General features: G+C 41.3%; 2 protein-coding genes across 2 annotated transcripts; both read left to right on the top strand.

The window, feature by feature from the left end:
* The first annotated feature begins 352 nt into the window (after positions 1–352).
* On the top strand, positions 353–7,334 carry LOC136003031 (natural killer cells antigen CD94-like). Its single transcript, XM_065658308.1, has 6 exons — positions 353–479; positions 3,008–3,103; positions 4,257–4,343; positions 4,631–4,785; positions 6,740–6,852; positions 7,214–7,334. The coding sequence occupies exons 1-6, from the start codon at positions 353–355 to the stop codon at positions 7,332–7,334; spliced, it is 699 nt and encodes a 232-aa protein (XP_065514380.1).
* Positions 7,335–12,363: 5,029 nt separating this feature from the next.
* Positions 12,364–17,212, top strand: LOC135984980 (C-type lectin domain family 1 member B-like). The gene is made up of 6 exons (XM_065627905.1): positions 12,364–12,475; positions 13,618–13,707; positions 14,878–14,976; positions 15,232–15,386; positions 15,858–15,970; positions 17,089–17,212. The coding sequence occupies exons 1-6, from the start codon at positions 12,364–12,366 to the stop codon at positions 17,210–17,212; spliced, it is 693 nt and encodes a 230-aa protein (XP_065483977.1).
* The last annotated feature ends 5,129 nt before the right edge of the window (positions 17,213–22,341 follow it).

The following is a 22,341-nucleotide window of genomic DNA, read 5'->3' as shown; positions in this document are numbered from 1 at the left end:
CAGGAGGTAGAAATTCCTGATATTTGCTGTATTTACAGGGTCAGATCAGGTGCATTTTTAAATGAAACAGTCTTAGGTTCCAGCCAGGAACCAAGACTCCTGATCTTCATATTCAGGAAGAGAACACCCATTCTTGACAGTTCAACTTTAACTCTTTGACGTGCTTTCAATACACTACAATTTTACTACAACACAGTAATCAGGACAGAGCCAGCTTCCTCCGTGGTTTCACTGGAAATGCTGAAATGTGAACCATTCCCATCGCCTCAGCATTGGTCTCATTGGTCTCACTGTAGCGTGCCCCTACTCCCAGAGTACTGCTATTGCAGGAAAGAAGTGTGACAAGCTGGAGATGGAGGATGAGGAAGGCTACACTGCTTTAAATTTACGACCCTCAGCTTCAGTTATTACTCCTGGATATTTGAGCAGCAAGAAATGTTCTGCATTTAAGGCTCCAGCCAGTTGTGTTACAGTAGACAGTAAGTACAGATGGAAATTAACTTTTCTATCTATATCAGGGTATAACTTACATTTGCAGGTTCATGATGGTTGCTTTAGAATCTTTCTAAACTTCATAGTATATCCTTAGATAAATGTTCATAGAACAGCAGAAAGAATAACCATTCTGTCTTGTGTGCTGTTTATGATGACAGATGATATTTCTTTCCGAAGCCTATCTTTACTCCAATTATTTTTGTCCATTTGCTTCAACACAAATGACAAATCACACCTTCCTACTATTTTTTTTTTTTTCATTTTGGAAGGACTCATTTATTACAGGAGGGTACTACAAGAAACGAAGGCACTATATTTTTATGAGATAATGCAGGCCCTGGAAATGGAAGCAATTTCCTTAGCTATGGGGAGTAGAAAGGTGCATTGTTTATCAGTCTTAATAGTGAATGTAAGCTCTGATAGGGGTACATATTTTTACTTGTTCATACTTAAAGCTTCCCGATAAAGAAGCTGAGTGTTAACTAAGGTAGTGGATTGTGCCCATAGAATGCCTGAGACCATAAAATGATGACTTGAGTACTGTTACTCCTGCTCATGAATTCACCACATGGCTTATGTGTGAAATAAATATCATTTCTGCTATTTGCAGGTTGAATAGAGCAGACAAAGACTAAATTAACATCACTCTAGTGCTGTCTGGAAAAGATCTGGGGCTATATATTGAGAATGACCACTTGACAAAGAGGATGGAGAAGAAGCTGTTGAGAAGCAGCAGCCAGAAAACCAAGGATAAAATATTAGGGAGTGTGATCTAGGGACAGCTTCTCAGAAAGAAACTGGTTGGCAAGCTCAGAAAACTTTTAAAATGACCTTTTGATATGCACAAAGAACACATAAAGTAGACAGTCTTATGACCAAATCAGGTTGGGAGGGACCTTTATGGTTCATCTTTTCCAATCTTTTGCTCAAAGAGGCTGCCTTTAAAGTCTGATCCAGTCGCTCAGGGCCCTGTCCACTTGAGTTTTGGAAACCTCCAGGGGTGGAGATCTCACAGCCTCTCTGGGACTTGTTCCACTGCTGAAGGGGAAGAATTCTTTCTCCTTACATCTAATCAGAAGTTTCCCTGAAGCAACACGTGACTGTTATATTGCGTCCTTTTGCTGTGCCTCTCTAAGAAGAGTCTGGCTCCATCTATAAAGCCCCTTTAGGTAGTGGAGGGCTGAAATTAGGTTCTCCTTTAGCGTCCTCTTCTCAAGACTAAACAAGCCTAGGTCCTTCAGCCTTTCTATAGGGCCCTGACCAACTCATTGTTCCTCTGACAGACTCCTTGCAGTTAGCTGACATTTCTCTTGAACTGGGAAGCTCAGCACTCAACACAGTATCCCAGATGTGGCTTCATGACTGTCAAGGAGAATGGAATAATCACTTCTCTCGACCTGCTGGCTGCAGTCCTGCTGATGCAGCCCAGTGCTGATCAGCTTTCACTGCTGCAAGGACACACTTGAGGACTCACATTAAACTTGTCCACCAGGACCCTGAACCGTAGCTGCTCTCTAGCCAGTCGGTCCCCTGCCTGTACTGGTGCAGAGAGCTGTACTATTAAAGGTGCTGGACTTCACATTTGCCTTCATTGAGCTGTTGTACTTACAATCCACTCCTAGGATTTTTAGGTCACTTTAAAAGGAAGACCTGCCCTCTTGGCATATCAATCACCACCCTGATGTGGCATTATCTGCAGTTTCTTCAAATTACCTTAACCGGTGAGGGTTAAGGTCATCTCCCTTAACTTCGGCTGTGTAAGTTTTAGTTGCCAAGTCTATCTGGACTTCTAGGAACCTCTGGAGGGTGATTCTTCTGACCTAACAAAAGGTTAGTTCCCCGGAGGTGCCTGCTCTGATGCACTGGACTCAAGCAATACTTTTCAATTAACCTGAACGCTCTAAATAGGTATGAAAGGGTATTACAAAAAAATTCAGAGCACTGCTTCACAAGAGGGAAAAATGCATGTACATATATATATATATATATATATATATATATATAAAAGAAAATATTTTAATCAGGAGAAAATCAGCTATAAAATTATTGAGAACTCTATTCCTGATTTGACAATGAACCACAATGGAAACTGGAGAAAGAGCCTGAAGAAACAGGCACAGTTTAATGTTCAAACGTTGCAATCATTTAGAAATCCCAATCACATGTTCCAGAATTAATTATCCAAAGCTAGATGGTAATTTTTCCCTTTCAAGGACAAGAAATCTTAGAGACTGTGGGAACTGCAAAATCTAGTCTGTTTACCTGCTTCATGAGAAGTTTTACTCTAAAATACTAAAGCCACTGTTAATAAACATTCCCAGAGAATAAATAGATATTTCTTAAAATGGCTGCATGAAATTCAGAACAGTGATAACAATAACTGTAGTAAGAAAAAAATAGGCTCTGCAAGTGGGAAAAATATGAACTGGCAATGTCAGAGAGGAGGTAATACCATTGTGTGGTGAGGAGAGATGCTGTTTTTGTTGCTGAATGTGGTTTTTGTTTGTCCCAGGAGCCTCTGCCACATCTGTATGGCGGCCAGTGGCCTTTGCTTTCCTCGCTTTGTGCCTGGTGCTGCTGATGGGGCTGGTAGTCCTGCTGGCCTTGTGTAAGTACTGTAGAGTCCCAAACTGCTGCTGTGGGAGCGAATTCCAGCTGTACAACTGCTTCTACTGCCCCTGCAGACTGTCCCTGGTGTCCCTGTTCCCACAACAGAAATAATACAGCAAGAAGGGCAAGAGTGTGGCTCTCCCACAGCAGCTGTCCCGCAACCGAGTGTCAGCACATGTCACTTGCACTCACTAATATCTGCACTTACAGCTACCATAACCCTAAGGGTTACACTAATGCAAGACCTAAACCTAACTAACCCTAACCCCTAACCTTAACCCTAACCTTAAAGACCCTAATCCTAACACTAAAGCTAATCCCCAACCCTAGTCCTATCCTTAAACATAAACCTAACCCCAACCCTAATCCTAATCCTAAACCCCTAACCCTTGCCCTAAAACCTAACACTAGCCCTAACCCTAACTGCTGACTAATCCTAACCCTAAACCTAACCCTAAACCCTAACCCATGGCTGAAACGCTTAGTTTTCACAGTTAAAAGCTGTACTATCTGGGTAACAGTGTCCCCCTGTGGCTTATACCGGAATATTTCACAATTACAGTTCCCTCTTTTTCTTGGATTGCAAGCTTTTTGCAGGGAGGGCAAACCTGGCATCAAAGTATGGTGACTGATGCATTTGCCTAACGATTACAGCAGATTTTCCATAGCAACATTTTAATTAACAATCAAAGCTGATGCCACATTACATTTGGAAGCAGAGAAAGAGTGTGCCTGGCTTTTCTTTTTTGGCAGGAGGGAAGCAGTTGTAAGTGCCCAAGATAAACACTCAGGGTGGTCTATGGCATTACAAAAATGTTAGCTCAGAAGCAATTCTTCATGTTTCTAGTCTGACACCTGGCCTTTCCTCCCCACCATTCAAAGCTGGACTACCACCAATCCCAGATAAACTGATCTGTAGGTTTGTCCAGATGACTATTGAAAATCTTCAAGGCCTTCACCTTCCCAGGTGACCTTTTCAGTGCTGCATAACTCTCCTGATGAAGAAAATGTGGATGATGTACACACAATGGTGGGCATACATATGAAGTAGACAAAAAAATTTTAAAATGCCAAAAGCTACAAATTAAAGCTACAATTAAAGCTGCAATTTTTAAAAAACAGTCTTTGATAAACACTTTCATGCCTTTCAGTTTTTCAGATTTCCAAGGATCCTGAGGAAGGAAAAAAGCTGCAGGAAATGAGGGAAGCATTGTGTTTTGAAGGGAAGGAGAAAAATGGTAAATGTTGTTGTTATGTAAATAAACACAAATCACCCTCTTTTCAGAGCCCACTGACTGAAAGACTATAGAGTCACAGGGAAAAGGTCTCATCGGTTAGTGTCTTTTTTAACTGTGGTAGTATTTGAGATATGGATATGTGAACACTAATGTGCAAAACAACTCGTCTCTCATCCCTCCGGAGCTCAGCTGACTAATGGCTGCACTTAAATCTTTTCTCGGTCAAACCAGTAGCTAAAGGCCCTATATTCCTTGCAGCTCTACATAATACTCTCTCTGATTTTTAGAAACAAGCTGTGCTCTCTGTCCAGCAAGCTGGCATAACAGCGGAGCTGACAACTGCTTCTACATTTCAAAGCAGAAGAAAACATGGAAGGAAAGCCAGGAGTTCTGTTCCTCAAGAAACTCCACTCTTCTTGTACTAAAAGACAAAGCAAAGATGGTACAGTCTTAACCTCATGCGTTCCTTCATGTCATGTGCTTTAACTTACAGCAATCCTGCAGGCAGAAAATAGTTTAGTCATTTACAGCGCATATATTTAATTTTCTCTGAATCAAGTAGCCTTCCCGCAAGTCACAAGATTGTAATGACTTGCAACACTTCCTAAATTGTGTGCTGTGAGAAGCAGTGAAATTATCTGTTATGAAAAACAGAATAAGCCATTGTACAAAATACCTTAGTTAGCTAATACTTCGCAGAGAAAATAAAATGCATATTACTAGCATGAGGGAGAGAGCCAGCACACAGAATGCATGTTTTCATTATCTCTTTCCACAAGTTTTGTTACTGAGGGGTCCCAGTATCAAAATCTGGAGAGTGGATGATTCACCATGATACTGTTGTTTGCATGACACAGTGCAAAGTGACTATAAAAGGTTGCTTTTGGCCTTGTGTTAGACCCTCGAAGAGTGGTGTTAATGATGACACAAAGCCTAGACAACAGAGGATTATATTGTGATGCCTGAAAAAGGTTTATGAAATTAATAATTTTAATTAGACTTACTAATTTGGGTGTATTTTTCTGACTAATGAAAAATCTGTAATCTGCTGTCAACCATATTTCCCTTTTTGTACACAGATATATGTGAACCTCTTTTTCAACAGCTGTTAAGCCTACATAAAGCCCAAACATCCTTATTTTCTTTTTGCTACCTAAAACTTTTAAAAGGAAAGAAGCTTCCTTGGAAATCTGCCTCCTTTTTCCAGATGAAGTTAATTTCAGTTGAGGGTTCTCAGCTCTTTTATTTTAAGGCACAAAGGCTCGCCTTTTGGATTATTTTATTTAAGTGAAAATCAGATGGGTAGGGACAAAATAGAAAGTGGAGAAACAGTTCATTATTGAATTTAGCAGCATCCTGAGGGCAGAATCACAGATCACACCGTTGGGAGAAACCTGAACACCACATCTTCAATGCTGAATTCCAGAGATGATTTTGGTATGCTATATAAGTCTTTGGCTAGTTTGACTCCAGATGTCTGGGTGCTTGCTTTTTCTCCTGTGTTTTGTATATGCAGCTGCAGCCAGACTGAGGCCAGATCAGTTTAAGCCAGATGGGGTATTATATTTTGGATGAGTCCCTAAACATGCTGCTGAGCAACAGTAGAGTATCTGGAGGATCTGAACAGGCTAAAATGCTGAGAAACCTCTTAGGTAGCACTTAGACGCCTAGGTGCCTAAGCATAGGTTTCTAGGGTGATCTGAGATACCCTGGGGTATTCTCTTTGACCTCCAAATAATGCCTCAGCAAGGCACAGGTGTCCCATAGGTTCTGGGTCTTGTCTGTCAGCCATATGTGAAGACTTCAGACAGGTTGGAGAATCTCAAAAGGTACTGGGGGCCTGTATTTAGGCAATAGGGTCTGTCCTCTAGGCTGGGATGCATCTCACCTACCTTCAAGCATCTACAGTGTAAGTGATCTGCAACTTCAGAGCTACTTTCTCAGTCACCGTTCAGTAACATCCCATGGAGTGAGATGAATCACTTCTCAGGCTCCATTGGATCTGTTGGCCAGATCTCTGCTGACTCTAATTGGGGCTTAAACAGCACTCCCATGTCTATATCTGAGCCACAGATAACTAAAGGCAGCGTAGACACCTAAAGGCAGACTAGACAAAGCTGGGGGTTTTTTTGTTTAGTTGTTTTTTTCTTTAAAGAAGCAGTGTTTTTACCCATCCAGGTTACATTTGTCTTGTGACAATTCAATAAACAATGGTATTCAAATGATCCTATAATCAGAGCAGTCAGCACTGTCTCATGCAATACAAGTATGGACAACAGGTTACTCTCCTATTGAGTAAGAATTATTTCCTTTGGTTGCAGAACCTTCACAGCTGGAAGATACAGGAACTTTTATGTTAATCTTATTTTTGAAATATTGTTTTCTCACACCTACAGATTTCTCTGCCACAGGATTCACAGTTTTACTGGGTTGGATTATCATACATATCTGAATGGAACAGTTGGTACTGGGAGGATGGAACATCTTTTTCAAAAGAAGTGACAAATTGGTAAGTATTCATAACTTAAGACCAGTGTGGCTCTATCTGATGGGCCCCATAAATTATATGAAACTTGTGTTTCCTCTTACTTTCCCATGTTTGTCACACATGCAATGATAAAGGAGCATGGAGACCATAGTATCTGCTATGGAGCTCCAAATTCATGTTCTGTATAAGGAACAATGGGTGGCAAAACACAGCTCAATCACACACACCAGACCCAAAAGGACCACCTGGCACAAATAAAATAGCTCCAAGGGGGGAAATAATTCTACATTCCAGTGTCAAATAAGTATGATTACAAATGGTCCAAATATAGATCACGTTATTTTATCAGGACATAATTAACCCATATCTTTTAATTTGCTAGGGTTGTGTTATATGACAACTTCTTCTGTGCCTCCCTATACGGACGGATTATTTATGCCAGCCACTCCTGTTCAACAAAGCAATTCTGGATCTGTGAGAAAGTGGCTGTTCATTTCACCTGAAGAAGCATTGCAAGAAGGGATGTGGGATTTGCCACTATGAGATACCAACATTAGGAATTGCAAGTTTTAGATATATTTTTGTTTGTTTATCATGCAGTTTTCTCAGAATTGTGATTCAAATGCACAGGTCAGTAGGGACTAAATCTTCTTCGTCTGCATTTTCCGTCACAGGGTCACAAATGAGAGAGAGAAAATAAGCTACAAAGCTAAAAACTACAAGCCTGGGAAGAAACTTTAAAGAATTAGCTACAGTCAAGCAATGATTCTTGCATGACTCTCCAGATTGACAACCACACATTCTTACAGATCTCTATATTTCTTGAGCTTCAGTGAGTTTTTTACACTAATACTTGCCAGTCATAAACCAGTCCAACTACATCCTTGATAGTTTTACTTACTGAATTACTTACTGTACACACTAACTACCAACCACACATAATCCTCTTCTAGAGTAGTTTACCTAGGCATGCCTTCTTTCCTAAATCTGTTCTTCCAACTGTTCCCCTGTTTGAGCTACAGGGATACAGAAATAACACAAGGTCTATTTATGCATAAAATTATTTTCATATATGCATTAATATTTATAGAAATAAAAGGACATTTGTGAGAAGACTACAGAAAATCCCTAGAAGCAATCTCTGTGAAAATCAGAGTAAAATATCATGGTTAGATTAAAACCTTACCTGAATAACTTCAGTGTTGTCATAACATCAATTGCGACACAAATAGCAGTGAGGATAATAATGATGTGCTCCGTTCAGAGTTACACACAATCAATACTCAAACTGATGCAGAATCTATTTCCGCAGATCTTAGTTGAGCTCTTGCATTATATCCACACTGTTTGGGATCTCTGGAGCCCAAGGTACATACTATGCATGTGTTATTAAAGCACTTGTCATGCTTCTTGAAATAAAATTATGCATTCACTTTTCTTGATGGAGTTCCATTGCATGAGTTCTTTGAAGTTTTGTATGTCAGTATCTGTTTTGTATTGCATATGCATATATTCTTTATGTGTATGTACACCTTGTATCCACGTGTATACGCCCTAGTATTTGGAGACTTTCCATAAAATAAATGAAAAAATAATAAGGTGTCTTTAATATCAAGTATTTCCTTGGAAAATATTTTCAAAGACTGAAGCAGTTCCTTGGTAAAAAATGAATCCTTCTTCCTAATGTGCCAAAATATGTTTTTGAACTGAAGAAATTCACTATACTCAGCAGAGCCAAGACATGAGCGATGGGCACAAGTACCAGTTAAACTATCTAGAACTCCTTTCTATTGCAGTTAAAAGTGCAAGGTACAATGCAAGAAAGGTATGTTACATGTGTTTCAACCCATTTAACTTGAAAAAAAAGTAATTAATAACAGGCATCTAAGCTGCCACATTTTACTTATTTTTCTTCCCATAAACTAACACTTGATTATTTTTTCTGGTGATCTGCTGTACACCTTGGCTTGGTGGCTGCATTGTTAAAAGAAATGTTAGTGTCTGGGTTTCTTACTGACTGCTGGATGTGACTTTTTAGGGAGCATTCACTATTATTGCAGCAAGGTCAGGCCAGTGGTGATAACTTGCAGGGTACATTTCTTTCGTTTCTATGGCTGGAAGATCTTTATAAACTATTCCCATATCTTCATATAGTAAACTCCATTCGGTTTCAGCCCAAATCTTGGCCTCAGAAGCTTGGAAAGAGCTTTTCTCCTATTAACAGTGACTGATTTCACAGGGAAGAATTTATAGTATGTAGTACTGAAAATTCAATCAAATCCACTATTTCATCCAGTCTGCCTTCTATCTCAGATGCTATCAGCATTCTGCTGACTACACATGTATGGAGCCCAAGACACAAGCTGCTCAAGGAGGTCCACTGTCTTTGGGGACAGGGGAGGACCACAACCCTTCCATGGCACTGGGAAGTTCAGAGAAGCGGTTCATCTGAAGCCCATTTTGTACGGAAAATAAAACCTAGTATTGTATACTAAGTGTGAGAGTACCAAAGCCTTGCTAGAATCTGAGAAATCACAAATCTTGAAAGGTTTGGGAACTAAAGAGAAGTTGTCATCTTCAACATCCCTTCAAACAGGACATGGACAGTAAAGAAGATAGGGGTAGAGTGAATAGGACGAATGAGCCCTGCAGTGCCGTTCTGAAGTGGAAGGAGCATAACAGCTTCACATTTGCCCATCTACAATGAGATTACCAAGACGGTGAAATGAGAGGAGCCTAAATGTCAGCTACAGAATAGGAAAATGCGGAGTTTATAGGTGTCAGGAAAGCGGGTTCAGAAATAAAAGAGTTGAATCAAACACCCTGCTGCACAGCACATATTCATGTCCTCCACCACACTTTCTGCTCCAGGCCCTTAACCGAGTGCAGCCTCTCTCATTCCCAATGGCCTCCATCATCCTTGTTATGAGCACACCCACTGCCCTGGATGGGTTCAGACTTGCCAATAGATGCTGGTGCACACAGGCTGAAATGCACTGTCAGCAAGATGGTGCCAGTCCATGTTCACAGACACTGTCTGCAGAAAGCAGCAAAGACAAATATCCCTACCATTTGTCAGTCAGCCAGTTTACCAAAGAATTGGATGCTTATCTGTCTCTGGACCATCCTTCTCTCTTTCTATTTTGTTTCAAATCAGAATCTTAAAACATTTAATTATTATAACATCTTTCACTGATATGCTTTTAAATCAGTAAAAGGTGACTAGAAGACTACAAGAAGGTGCCCAGGAGCACAACTACAATGGCAGACATGGGTCCATCTGTTTATCAGCAAGTGCTGCTTTGGAGCCCTCTATCTTGTCCCGATATTCATACTTAAGCTCTGCCAGGGCTGATTAGAGCACTAATGGAGGCAACTAACAGATACTGTAGTAAGCGAAATCCCAGTTAGACACACAGAGAACATTCTTCACAGCTGGGGTAGCCAAACACAGCAAAATGTATCCAGAGAGGCTGGGAGATCTCCATCCTTGGAGGCTGCGTGAACTTGACTGGGCAAGTCCTTGAGCAACTTCATGAGAGTTCAAAATTGCCCTAGTTTTGAACAGGAGGTTGAAGCACATGATTTCCAGAGGTTCCTTCCAAACAATGACACTTAAGACATGAGTATTAAGTCTTAAGACACCATAATTCTGCCATGAATCTGTTCTTGGAGGTGTCTGGACTCCTTGACACAAGTCTCAGCTGTGGCTCATGCATCTCTAATGACAAGCTTCCAGTTACACAATCTCACTATCTCCCTTACAGATTCACGTCGCTCTAAGCCTGTCTGGTCTTTCCCACGCTGTCTTCTGTCCTTAACAGCATCTTTCAACAGGTATTATCTTGTCCATGGGTCATGGTCCTTCACTTTGTCCCTGCCTTTACTTGGTCAGTTTTTGTATTTGTTTTGTGTTAAATTAAATAAACTTCTACTCATTTGAAACATCTGATGCAGTAGGTAAGGTGCCAATCTTTCAGAACCTTCTCTCTTGATATCATGACTTTGATACATCCTATGTTCTCCTTGTAGCGGAACTTCCAGAGGAAAAAGGGAAGCATGGACAGCACTATGCAGAATGGCCAGCAAGCTGTAACCTAAGTTTTGCAAAAAGAAAAATGGGCTCCTACTGTAGCTGGGAGGTACAGAGAATCTGAGTTACTAAAGAAAGTACTATCCAGTCTGCTTCTCACTTTCTAAATCTTTATCTCCAACCTACAAGAAAGTGGAACAGATGATGCTATTTTAGTTGGTCTACTGTTGTTCCCTTGGGCATTCTCCCCTAAAAATAGCAGTGCATCTTCCCTTTATGCTCATAGATCACAGAGTCATGGAAAGATTTAATTTGGAAGGGACCTCTGAAGACCATCTGGTTCAAACTCCTACTCAGTTGATCTAATTTCAAAGCTATATCAGACAAGCCCAGTCCCTGTCCAGTCAAGTTCAGAAAATCTCGATGAATGGAGATGACACAGCCTCTCTGGGCACCTCTTCCAATATTTGACCACTCTACCTGTAACTTATGACCATTGCTTCATGTCCTTTCACTATCCACCTCTGAAAGTCTGTCTCCATCTTCTCCATGGCCCCTTGATGCAGTGAGAGACTGTAATTGGATTCTCCTTAGCTTTGTCTTCTCGAGGATGAACAAATTCAGTTGTCAGAATCTGTCTTCCTAAATCAAGCACTCCAGCTCCCCAGCATCTTGGTGGGTCTCCATTCACCAGTTTTAGTTTTATGTGGTTTATGGTTTTGGTTTTTCACTGAGGAGCCCAAAGCTGGACATAGTACGGTAGCTGCTTACTCACAAGGGATGGAGAGAAGAGAATCATCATACCTCTGCCTGTTAGCTACAGTCTTGCTAACCACGTCCAGTACTTGGTTAGCCTTTGCCACAAGGGCTCACTTCTCTTATTTGTTAAAGCCTGTCTGTGTCTTTTTTCCCACACTCTAATTTCACACTTCTCCTTCTAAGAAGATGACATTAGACTGTGGACATCATTTCCTACTTACTCTGTGTGATTAAATACCTTCAACGGCTTTTCGCAGCTGCAAACTTTGCTCTCAGTTGAATAAAATTGAATAAAGCTCTCAGTTGAATAAAGACACCTAGATTCTTAACCCTTAACACTGAATAACGCAAAAGGCACAGTGCTGAAGTTGAGCTTCATGTCTCTGAGATGAATCAAAGGTGTTTGTTCTGGTTTAAAATATGGAAAGTTTAAAGGAGATGAAAGTCACAGGAAGGCTAAATGGAAAAGAGGGGAACTACCGGAACATATATCTACTCATGTCAAGGCTGTGTCTCTAGACCTGGGGATGCAGATCCAGGCTGAGATGTGATGGGTGGGAACAGAGGAGTTCTTCCCCTGAGGGAGGAAAAGGAGGAGTCACACATAACACTTTAATATTCATATCTTGCCTTAGGGTATTTGAAGTGTGACTCATTCTCCTATCCCCTCTCTTTTTCTGCTTTTCTTTTTGCTTCTCCTTCACAAATCATTCAGTCTGTCTTAGGGGATTGAACCACAAATGAGTTTTCAGATAATGCATACAAATATAGAGGAAGAGGATGGATACACTAATTTAAATCACCTGCCACAGCATCCAACCAGACACTACATGTCCCTGAACATCAACCAAGGTATGACCGATACTTGCTCTTCAAAATTTCTGTGCTATGGTAGACAATGACAATAGGAACAATATCTTCTGGCCAGCTCAGTAAATAAGAAAAATGTGTACTTACGGGTTTAATGTTATAGGTTTAATGCACTATTTGTATTGTTTTGTCTAATAAAAATCAGTATCCATGAATGTAAAAATGCATAGGGTGGAACTACCGCAATTTCTTGCCCTAAATAGGAAAAGACAGGCGGCTTCAGGATCATGCTCTGGAATGTAGGAAACAGCTTTAATGTGGTTAGTTTCATTTATTGTTTATTTATTATCACAGGAAATGGCTATAGAGACAGGACAATCTGACTTTAATATTATAAGAAAAAAAAACTTTTACATTTTGCCCTCTGGACCTCAATTTTTCAGAAACTGCTTAATATTCATACCCTTTAAGGCCAGAAAGAGTGAGGGAGCACTGAATTCAGGCCTGAATGCATATGTCATGTCATTTCCCATCTTCAAGTGCCATACTCTGCTTGGGCTAAACCATGTACTTCAAGAGGGCATCAAGAGGGCAGTTTTAGTTAAGTATTTCTTCAGCTGAAGGTCCATCATACTGCATTGCCATGACCATTTGGTGATGGAAACTCTCAAGAACTTTTGAATCCAGGGAAACCTCAGTGGATATCTTGGACTCCAGATTTTCCTGAACTGGGATTGAGTCTGGAGCTGGCACACAACCTGATCACTGTCTGCGCTGAGAGCAGGAAGGATTTGTGCAAAGTGTAAGATGGTATGCAAATGCTTCCTTATTCTGTTTGGACAAAGCAGAGTAATACAGTACTGCCAAAGGAGAACAGGAGCATCACCTACTTCTAAGCCAAAGGATCACTGCAATGCTTCATAGTTTCATCACTTGTCAAAGACAAGGAATCTCTCATCTGTTCTGTTTAAACCATGTCCAGTGTTTCCTTTCAAACAAACCTCTTTAACAGAGGCACCACATCTTCTTCTCAACTTGCATTTGGGTTGATCCTTAAAATATAATACAGACTGGAAGGCGAACTCTTTTGAGAGCCACCAGATGGCTCTTCATGGAGGGATGGAGGTTTGGGAGTGCTGCTGAACAGAGTGCCTGTCCTCATATAAATTGTTGTTTTCTCCCAGGGCGCTCTATTCCCTTTGCTGTATGGCGGCCAACTATCTTCACTTTGTTTGCACTATGCCTGGCCCTCACTATCGGAATGATAGTTTTAGGTAAGTGCTGACATATATGGTGTTCCTTTATTCATATTAACACCTTGCGAACAACTGCATTGAAGAAAGGTGGCAGACTGACTGCAACAAGGACAGTTATAGCTCATCCTCCCCACATATTCTGTCCTTTCCTCTCCTCCTAATTGCCTGTGATGAACACTGTGCATCTTGGTGCACATAAGGCTTTAAGGGAAGTATTTTTTTTAAGTCCGGACCTTAGCCCAGACCAAGGATACAGAAGTCAAGATGATGTATTTTGGAAAGAGTAGGAGGAATGGATTCTGTCCTTATCCATCCATTACTCATGTATTTGTAATTCAAATTGAATTATAAAATTCTTTGTTGACTTTCATAAGTAATTTTGTTGTTTCCCTTTTTCTCTTCTCCTGTTGTTTGAGTCTCTCTACTCTACTGGGAACAGCAGTTCTTTTCTCCTTCCTTTGATAAACCTCTCAAGTTTGTAGACTAGCCTTTCATGTTTGTAGAATACTGTCTTGAAGCAGATCATACTACTATGTTAAAAATGGACATGCTTCTAGCACTCAGATTCATGAAGAAATGTCACTTTTACTGTCTGTTTCATGCATTCCAGTTTACCTGAGATGTGCAAGAGAACTGAAGACTGTCATATTAATATTAGCTTTTATAACGTGCGACATGACTGTACCTATACTTTCTGTCACTGAGCCTGGAAGCAGTCATTCTGAGCCATTGCTATCAAAAGCCAGTATCTAAATACTGTTGAGGAACCCTTCTCACTTTCTTCAGTGAAGTTTTACCAGCCTTTAGGAATAAAATGTTTTTTCAACCTGAAGTATGTTGAGAATTTTAGGTTTTTTCAAAGGCTTATAAAACTTCCTTTAAGATCAGCATGATTAGTTCAAGATACTTCTTCCTAAGCATATTTTTTGCATTATTTTAGTCTTTTATTAGGTTACCAAGTGGCTTGCAAAGGCACTGTGATTAAACTGCATTTAAAATTTGGAAATCTCTTTATCCACCATTTTCTCATCTGCTAATCTCCTCACAATATGTGACACTGTAGCATCAGAGTTGCATGTGAGCACATTGTTGTAAAAAGTGAATTTGCAATATGTGATGAAGCATGTATCACTTAGTAGCATCATCACAGCTTTTTTGTCTCATGAAGAATATCTTTACAAATTCCAGGTCTCAGAGGTTCTAAGACACCTGCTGGACATAATGAAAACTTGCAAGGACTAAAGGAAAGATTATGCTTGATGGGTGGCACAAACAATAACAACGACAGTAAGTAGAGCTACCGTTCACACAGTCTGAAATCTATATGTCAGGCTTAATATCAGATTAAGCAAGGGTGTTATATGCTACATCAGATTAAATAATGAGTTAAAAAGAAAAAAAAGAATCCGTGTAGATGTGGCCCATAAAGTACCATATACATTTCAGCTCTGCATAACTTTGACTTTCCAGGCCTACAGGTGTAGAGGCCTCTACTTTTCCTTCGGCTGTTTATAAGGAACTGATGGTTTCTCTCTGTTCTAGGACGTGCATGTTCACTCTGCCCTGTAAACTGGAGATGGGTTGGAGGTGACACCTGTTTCTACCTTTCAGAAACAGAGGCCACATGGCAGGAAAGTGAAGACTTTTGCTTCTCCCTGAATGCCACCCTTCTTATGCTGAAAACAAAAAGCAAGTTGGTACGTTTCCAGCCATACAGGTATTTCTTTGCATTGATATCAACTATTTAAAACCCCTCACCAGTTAGTAAGTACCTCTTGATGTTACATAGTAACAGAGGTATTGTTCTCAAGGTCTGAGGCAATGCAGATCTGCAGAACACTTAACCACAAATGTGTGATGATGACATTATTCAGCCAAACAGTGGACATGGGTGTCATGAATCCTGTGAAAGTTATAAACAGTGAGCCTTTCATTCAAGAAATATTTTTGAATATTCAGAGAGATAGGAGTCTAAAAAGAATTGTTGCACTGGTCTCATGTTTAGTAGAGATGCCAGACACAAAATATTCCTGTTTGTGGGCCTGATGAGGAGTTTGGAGGTTTTGTTGTCAAATTACCTCCTTTGGTTCTTTCTTGGTCTTGGGTAAAGCAGAAAAAAAAAAATACTCACAAGCTCCTTGGTGATAAATGTTTTGCATTTTTTATAGATTAGTATATCTCAAATATCACAAAAACAATCTTATTGGATTGGATTATCATATGGAGTTGATGGCTGGTCTTGGACAGATGACACAAAGCTTTCTACAAAGAGAATGGACTGGTAAGTTTTCTGAACTTAAACAGCTGGTGGTTTAAAATGTCTTCTTGCACATTATCTTCCCTGTGCACTGAAGGAGGAAACCAAAATCCCATTAATGGCAAAGCTTCAAGGCAGAATACAGCCACAGATATATTTAGAGTTACATTACTCTTTTAGGTGTGGAGTCTCTGAAACAGAGAAAGAGTCTCAGAAAACTGGAAGGATGAGCAGGAGAAGGAATCAACAAACTAGTGCAACCAGTGACTGCTCTCACTATTTAAACCCATTCACTTTATTAAATGTCCCACAACTCCCTAGGAAGCCACCAACACTTCTTTCAAGACAGCCTACCTCCTGCAAAGCCTGCCTACACCTGCCTCTTCTACTCAGCCATGATTATTCCAAATTCACTTCTCTCTTGCATGAACATTTAAAAATCTTTATTACACAAAAATAATCAACAGTAGGTGGAGAATACCTGTTTACTTTTTCTGTAAAATCTCATCAGCTTACCTGTTTTATTTCTCCTTTACCAACTGTGGAGAAAAAAAGGAAATTCCCATTCTGTTCTGTGTGAAGTGATCACTGATGTTTCTTCAGGGTCTGGAGAACCTCATTTAAGTGAAGATTCTCCAGTGTCTCCCTGGAAACGTGCTCATTTTTGTCTTGCAAACTCTTACACTTCCCAAGGCTAGTAGACATCAGGAAGAATGATCTGGCTTCTGTTTGGGCAAACCACTGCCTTTCAGTTTCCAGACCCAAATTACCACTACATAAAGCAACGGCTGGAGTGACAAAACCACTGATGTGGAACTACTGCTATTTTCTGCTTTGATGATGCTCCATATGTAGGCTTTCCTTTTTACATCTTTGACCTGAAGGCAAATGGGAGAATGATTCTTCAGACTTGAATTATATGAGCTGCTATGTTTTTCAATATTTTATATAAACCTTAAAATTACTAAGAAACTTTTGCAATTATGTATGATAGTCGAAAAGAACTTTACGTTTGTATTGTTGTTATTGTTGGGTTTTTATTGTTTGTGTTTGTTTGTTTTTTTTTTCTTTTAATTTGTACACGATAGTTTTTAAGAAGTTGGTTTAGTTGTCTGGTTTTTTGTTGTTTTTTTGTTTTCTAGGATTGATTTGTTCCCTAAGCAAAACTGTGCATACTTGTTTTATCTTAACTCAAGAGTTTACAGTGAGAATTGTTATAAGAAACATCCCTGGATCTGTGAGAAGGCAGCAGTCCAGCTGATCTAAAGACACTAGCAGCAGAAAAGGAACTGGAAGAGTATGCAGAAGATTTTGAGGTTCAGATTTTTCAAAGGGATAAAAAAATAATGTTTAAAACAAATTTAGAGCAGAGTGCCCGCTTTCTTCCTAGTGTATTCACACAAACACAAAAATGGAAGAGAGACAGAAAGCCTTTACAGATAAAAAGAACCAGCAGTAACAAATATCTAAAAATCAGAGATGAGATACTAGCCTCATCGTTCTAGTTCAGAAACTTCTACCCTAATGATGCCTTAAACATTACTTACAGCCAAAGAAATCAAAAGTGTAAAGGCCTATGGGACTGCTTCTTGTCACTCTGATTGGAATTTGATGTATATCCATTTCTACCAAGGCTCTCCCTTTAGTTCATTTTACATTACTCAGATAATGAGTCTTCTCTCACTTCTATTTGTAAAGATATGCTAACCTTCAGTAACTCTTAACTCTCTCCAGCATACTCACTTTCAGTTATTCTATATTCCTCTAAAACTCCAAGACAAGCTTTCTTCTCCTTTACTACTCAAAGACATGTGGCTCCCTTGTTCACTGCTTGGAAGTGAAGCATCACTCAGCATCTTTATCCTCTTCTTGACAGGGTAGAGTATATGAATTCTAGATATGTTCAAATTTTACTTCCAGATAACGGTGCTTTCCGTTACATGCAATAATACGATTTTCCAAGAACGCCTAGTAGTCAGTGTTAAATGAGTTTTAATAAACAGTACGCTATTATCATAATCACCATTGAAGTCATGCAGGGAGAATGGGAATAATGATTGGATTTTTCCAAGAATGTCATCTGAGGGCCATTAGCCTTCAGCTGACATAGAATATGCCCATCCCTTTACCTAATGCATCTCATCATATGAAAGGATGGATATGTGGCACGAATGGCTGCACACTGAATGAATGTGGCATGAATAGCTGTGCTTATTGCTGGAATGCTATAATGGTATTCAGAAAAGTGTTAATTGCTGAATGAGGAACTGAATTTTCCAGTGTATTGGAAACCACATTTTTTTGGTATTATATATTAATTGTCTTTCGGAACGGATCATTTTCTAAATCTAAGTAACTGTAGCTGGTGTATCTTGCTCAGAATCCTGAAGGGAGGGAGAAGGGTAAAAAGCAAGCTCACAACCCTGGACTTCAGGAGAGCAGACTTTGGCGTCTTCAAAGATATGCTCAGAAAAGTCCCATGGGATAAGGTCTTGGAAGGAAGAGGAGCCCAAGAAAGTTGGTTAATATTCAAGGATTACCTCCTCCAAGCTACAGAGCAGTCTGTCCCAATGAGTAGGAAGTCAGACAGGAATGCCAGGAAGGCCTACATGGATGAACAAGCTGATCTTCACAATACTGAGGCACAAACAGGAAGCATACAGAGGGTGGAAGCAGGGACCCGTAACCTGAAAAGAACACAGAGACTCTGTCTGAGCATGCAGAGATAAGGTTAGAAAAGCCAAAGCCCAAAAGCAATTGAATCTGGTGAGGCATGTCAAAGGCAACAAGGAAGGTTTCTACAAGTACATAGTGACGAGGGAAAATGTGGGCCTACTGCTGAATCTGACCAGGGACCTGGTGACACAGGATCTGGTAAAGGCTGAGGTACTGAATGCTGCCTTTGCCTCAGTCTTTACTAGCAACACCAGTCTTCAAGGAACACGAGGTCCCAGAGACCAGGGAAAATTCTGGAGCCAGGAAGAGGTGAAAGAGGACCGGGTTAGGGAATACTTAAGCATGCTGAACATGCGTAAGTCCACAGGCCCTGATGGGACGCACCCACGAGTGCTGAAGGAGCTGGCAGATGTCATTGCAAGGCAACTCTCAATACTCTTTCATTGATCATGGCAACGGGGAGAAGTGCCCAAGAACTGGAAGAAAGTAAATGTCACTCCTATCTTCAATAAGGGCAGGAAGGAGGACCCAGGGAACTACAGGCCAGTCAGTCTCACCTCAGTCCCTAAGAAGGTGATGGAAAAACTAATTCTGGAAACCATTTCCAGGCGCATGAAGGACAAGAAGGTGATTGGGAGTAGCCAGCATGGATTCACCAAGGGGAAGTCATGCTTGACCAACCTCATAACCTTCTATGATGAGATTATGGGCTTGGTAGACAGTGAGAGAACAGTGAATATTGTCTACCTAGACTTCAGTAAGCCTTTCAACACTTTCTCCCTTAAGATCCTCATAGAGAAGCTGTTGATCTACAGGCTGGATGAGCAGACAGTGAGGTAGATTGAAGCTGGCCAAACAAATGCACCCAGAGGGTGGTGATCAGTGGCATGAAGTCTACAGCGGGAGGCCAGTCACTAGCAGTGTACCCCAGGAGTCAACAGTGGATCTGACCTGATTCAACATATTCATTAACGACTGGGATGACAGGACAGAGTTTGCTAGTGACACAAAACGGGGAGGAGTGGCTAATACACCAGGTGATTGTACTACCATCCAGAGGGACCTCAATAGGCTGGAGAAATGGGCTGAGAGGAGCTTCGTTAAGTTCAGTAAGGAGACGTGGAAAGTCATGCAGCTGCAGAGGAACAGCCCCATGCACCAGTACATGCTGGTAGCTGACCATGTAGAAAAAAGCTTCGCAGAAAAGGATCTGGAGTTCTAGTAGACACCAAATTAACCATGAGCCAACAGTATGCCCTTGAGTCAAAGAAGGCAGAGAACTACTTAGTAAGATTCTTGAAGGTGTTGGGGTCCATCAGTGTTGGTTGCTTTTTAAGAACCACCTACTAAAAGCACAGGACTAGGCAATTCCAAAATGACGAAAATCTAGTAGGCGAGGCAAAAAGCCAGGTTAGTTGAGCAGGGATCTTCTTCTTCTTGAAATACAGAGAAAAAAGATATTATATGGTCAGTGGAAGCAAGGTCAGGCATCATGGAAGGACTACAGAGATGCTGCTCACCACTGTAGGGAGGAAATTTGTGCTGCAAAAGCCCCATTAGAATTGAAGTACTGTGAAGGACTGGCCAGTACTGTGAAGGAAAATTTTAAAAAAGACTTTTTAAAATATGTTTGTGGCAAAAGGCAAACTAGAAATAACATTGGCCCACTAACTGTTGAGCATGGTCACCTTATAAACAGGGACACAGACAAAGCTGAGACATTTAATGTTTTCTTCACCTCGGTCTCCAACACCACAGATGGACTTGGGGGCCCCCATAACCCAGGGCTAGACAACCATGGCTGCGAGAACGATAAACTCCCAATGAATCTGGAACTCATACAGGATTTGCTACTCCAGCTAGATCCCTACAAGTCAATGGGACCTGATGGGATTCATCCAAGGGTGCTTAAAGAGCTGGCTGATGTCATAGCGAGACCTCTCTCCAATTTTTCAATGCTCTCAGGAATCTGGAGAGGTCCGAGATGACTGGAAACTGGCAAACGTTGTCTCAATCAACAAGAAAGGCAACAGGGATGACCATGGCAACTACAGGTCTGTCAGGTTCACTTCTGTTCCTGGCAAAATCATGGAGAAAATTGTTCTGAGAGTTATCAAAAAACATTTGAATGACAATGCAGTCATTGGTCCCAGTCAGCACAGGTTCATGAAGGGAAAGTCCTGCTTAACAAACTTAATTTATTTCTATGACCAGGTTATCCACCTAGTTGACCAAGGTAAGCCTGTCGATGTGATCTTTTTGGATTTCAGTAAAGCCTTTGATACTGTCTCTCACAGTATCCTCCTGGACAAAATGTCCAACATACAGCTGGATAAACACACAATGCAGTGAGCAATTGGCTGGCGGGCTGGGCTCAAAGGGTTCTAGTAAATGGGGCTATGTTGGGCTGGTGACCAGTCACTACTGGGGTTCCACAGGGATCCATGTTAGGGCCAGCACTCTTCAGTGTCTTCATAAATGACATAGACTCAGGAATTGAGGGAATACTAAGTAAGTTCACTGATGACACTGAATTGGGAGAATATGTTGACATTCTCAATGGCAGAGAGGCCCTGTAGAGGGATCTGGACAAATTGGAAAATTGGGCAATCACCAACCACATGAAGTTCAACATGGGCAAGTGCCAAATTTTGCACCTGGGACACAGCAACCCTGGCTGTACATACAGAGTGGGGACTGAGAGGCTGCAATGCAGTTCTGCGGAGAGGGATCTGGAGGTTCTGGTTGACGGCAAGTTGAACATGAGCCAACAGTGTCCCTGGCAGTCAAGAGGGCCAACCGTGTCCTGAGCGCATCAAGCACAGCATTGCCAGCCGGGTGAGGGAGGTGATGCCCTGGTGAGACCGCATCTGGAATATTGTGTCCGGTTCTGGGCCCCTCAGCTCAAGAAGGACAGGGAGCTGTTGGAGAGAGTCCAGCGCAGAGCCACGAAGATGATTAACGGAGTAGAGCATCTCCTTTATGAGGAGAGGCTGAGGGAGCTGGGTCTCTTGAGCTTGGAGGAGACTGAGGGGTGACCTCATTAATGTTTATAAATATATAAAGGGTGAGTGTCAGGAGGATGGAGCCAGGGTCTTCTCGGTGACAACCAATGATAAGAGAGGGGGCAATGGGTGCAAACTGGAACACAGGAGGTTCCACTTAAATATGAGGAGAAACTTCTTCACAATGAGGGTAACAGAACACTGGAACAGGCTGCCCAGGGAGGATGTGGAGTCTCCTTCTCTGGAGACATTCAAAACCTGCCTGGACACCTTCCTGTGTAACCTCATCTAGGTGTTCCTGCTCTGGCAGGGGGATTGGACTAGATGATCTTTCGAGGTCCCTTCCAATCCCTGACATTCTGTGATTCTGTGATTCTGTGATTGTCCCGCTCTGCTCTGCACTGGTGCAGCCTCACCTGGAGCACTGTGTGCAGTTCTGAGTGTCACAATATAAAAAGGATATAAAGGTACTGGAGAGTGTCCAGAAGACAGCTATGAAGTTGATGAAATGTTTAGAGGGGAAACTATGAGGAGCAACTAAAGTCACTTGGTTTGTTCAGCCTGGAGAAGAGGAGACTGAGGGGAGACCTCATGGCGGCTACAGCTTCCTCACAAGGGGAGGAAGAGGGGCAGGCACTGATCTCTTCTCTTTAGTGACCAATGACAGAACCCAAGGGAATGGCAGGATGATGTGTCAGGGGAGGTGTAGGTTGG

The sequence above is a fragment of the Caloenas nicobarica genome, chromosome 1 (genome assembly GCF_036013445.1).
Source record: "Caloenas nicobarica isolate bCalNic1 chromosome 1, bCalNic1.hap1, whole genome shotgun sequence".
NCBI classification, from domain to species: domain Eukaryota; kingdom Metazoa; phylum Chordata; class Aves; order Columbiformes; family Columbidae; genus Caloenas; species Caloenas nicobarica.
The sequence above is the reverse complement of the archived record's forward strand: the minus strand, read 5'-3'. Positions and strand labels throughout refer to the sequence as shown.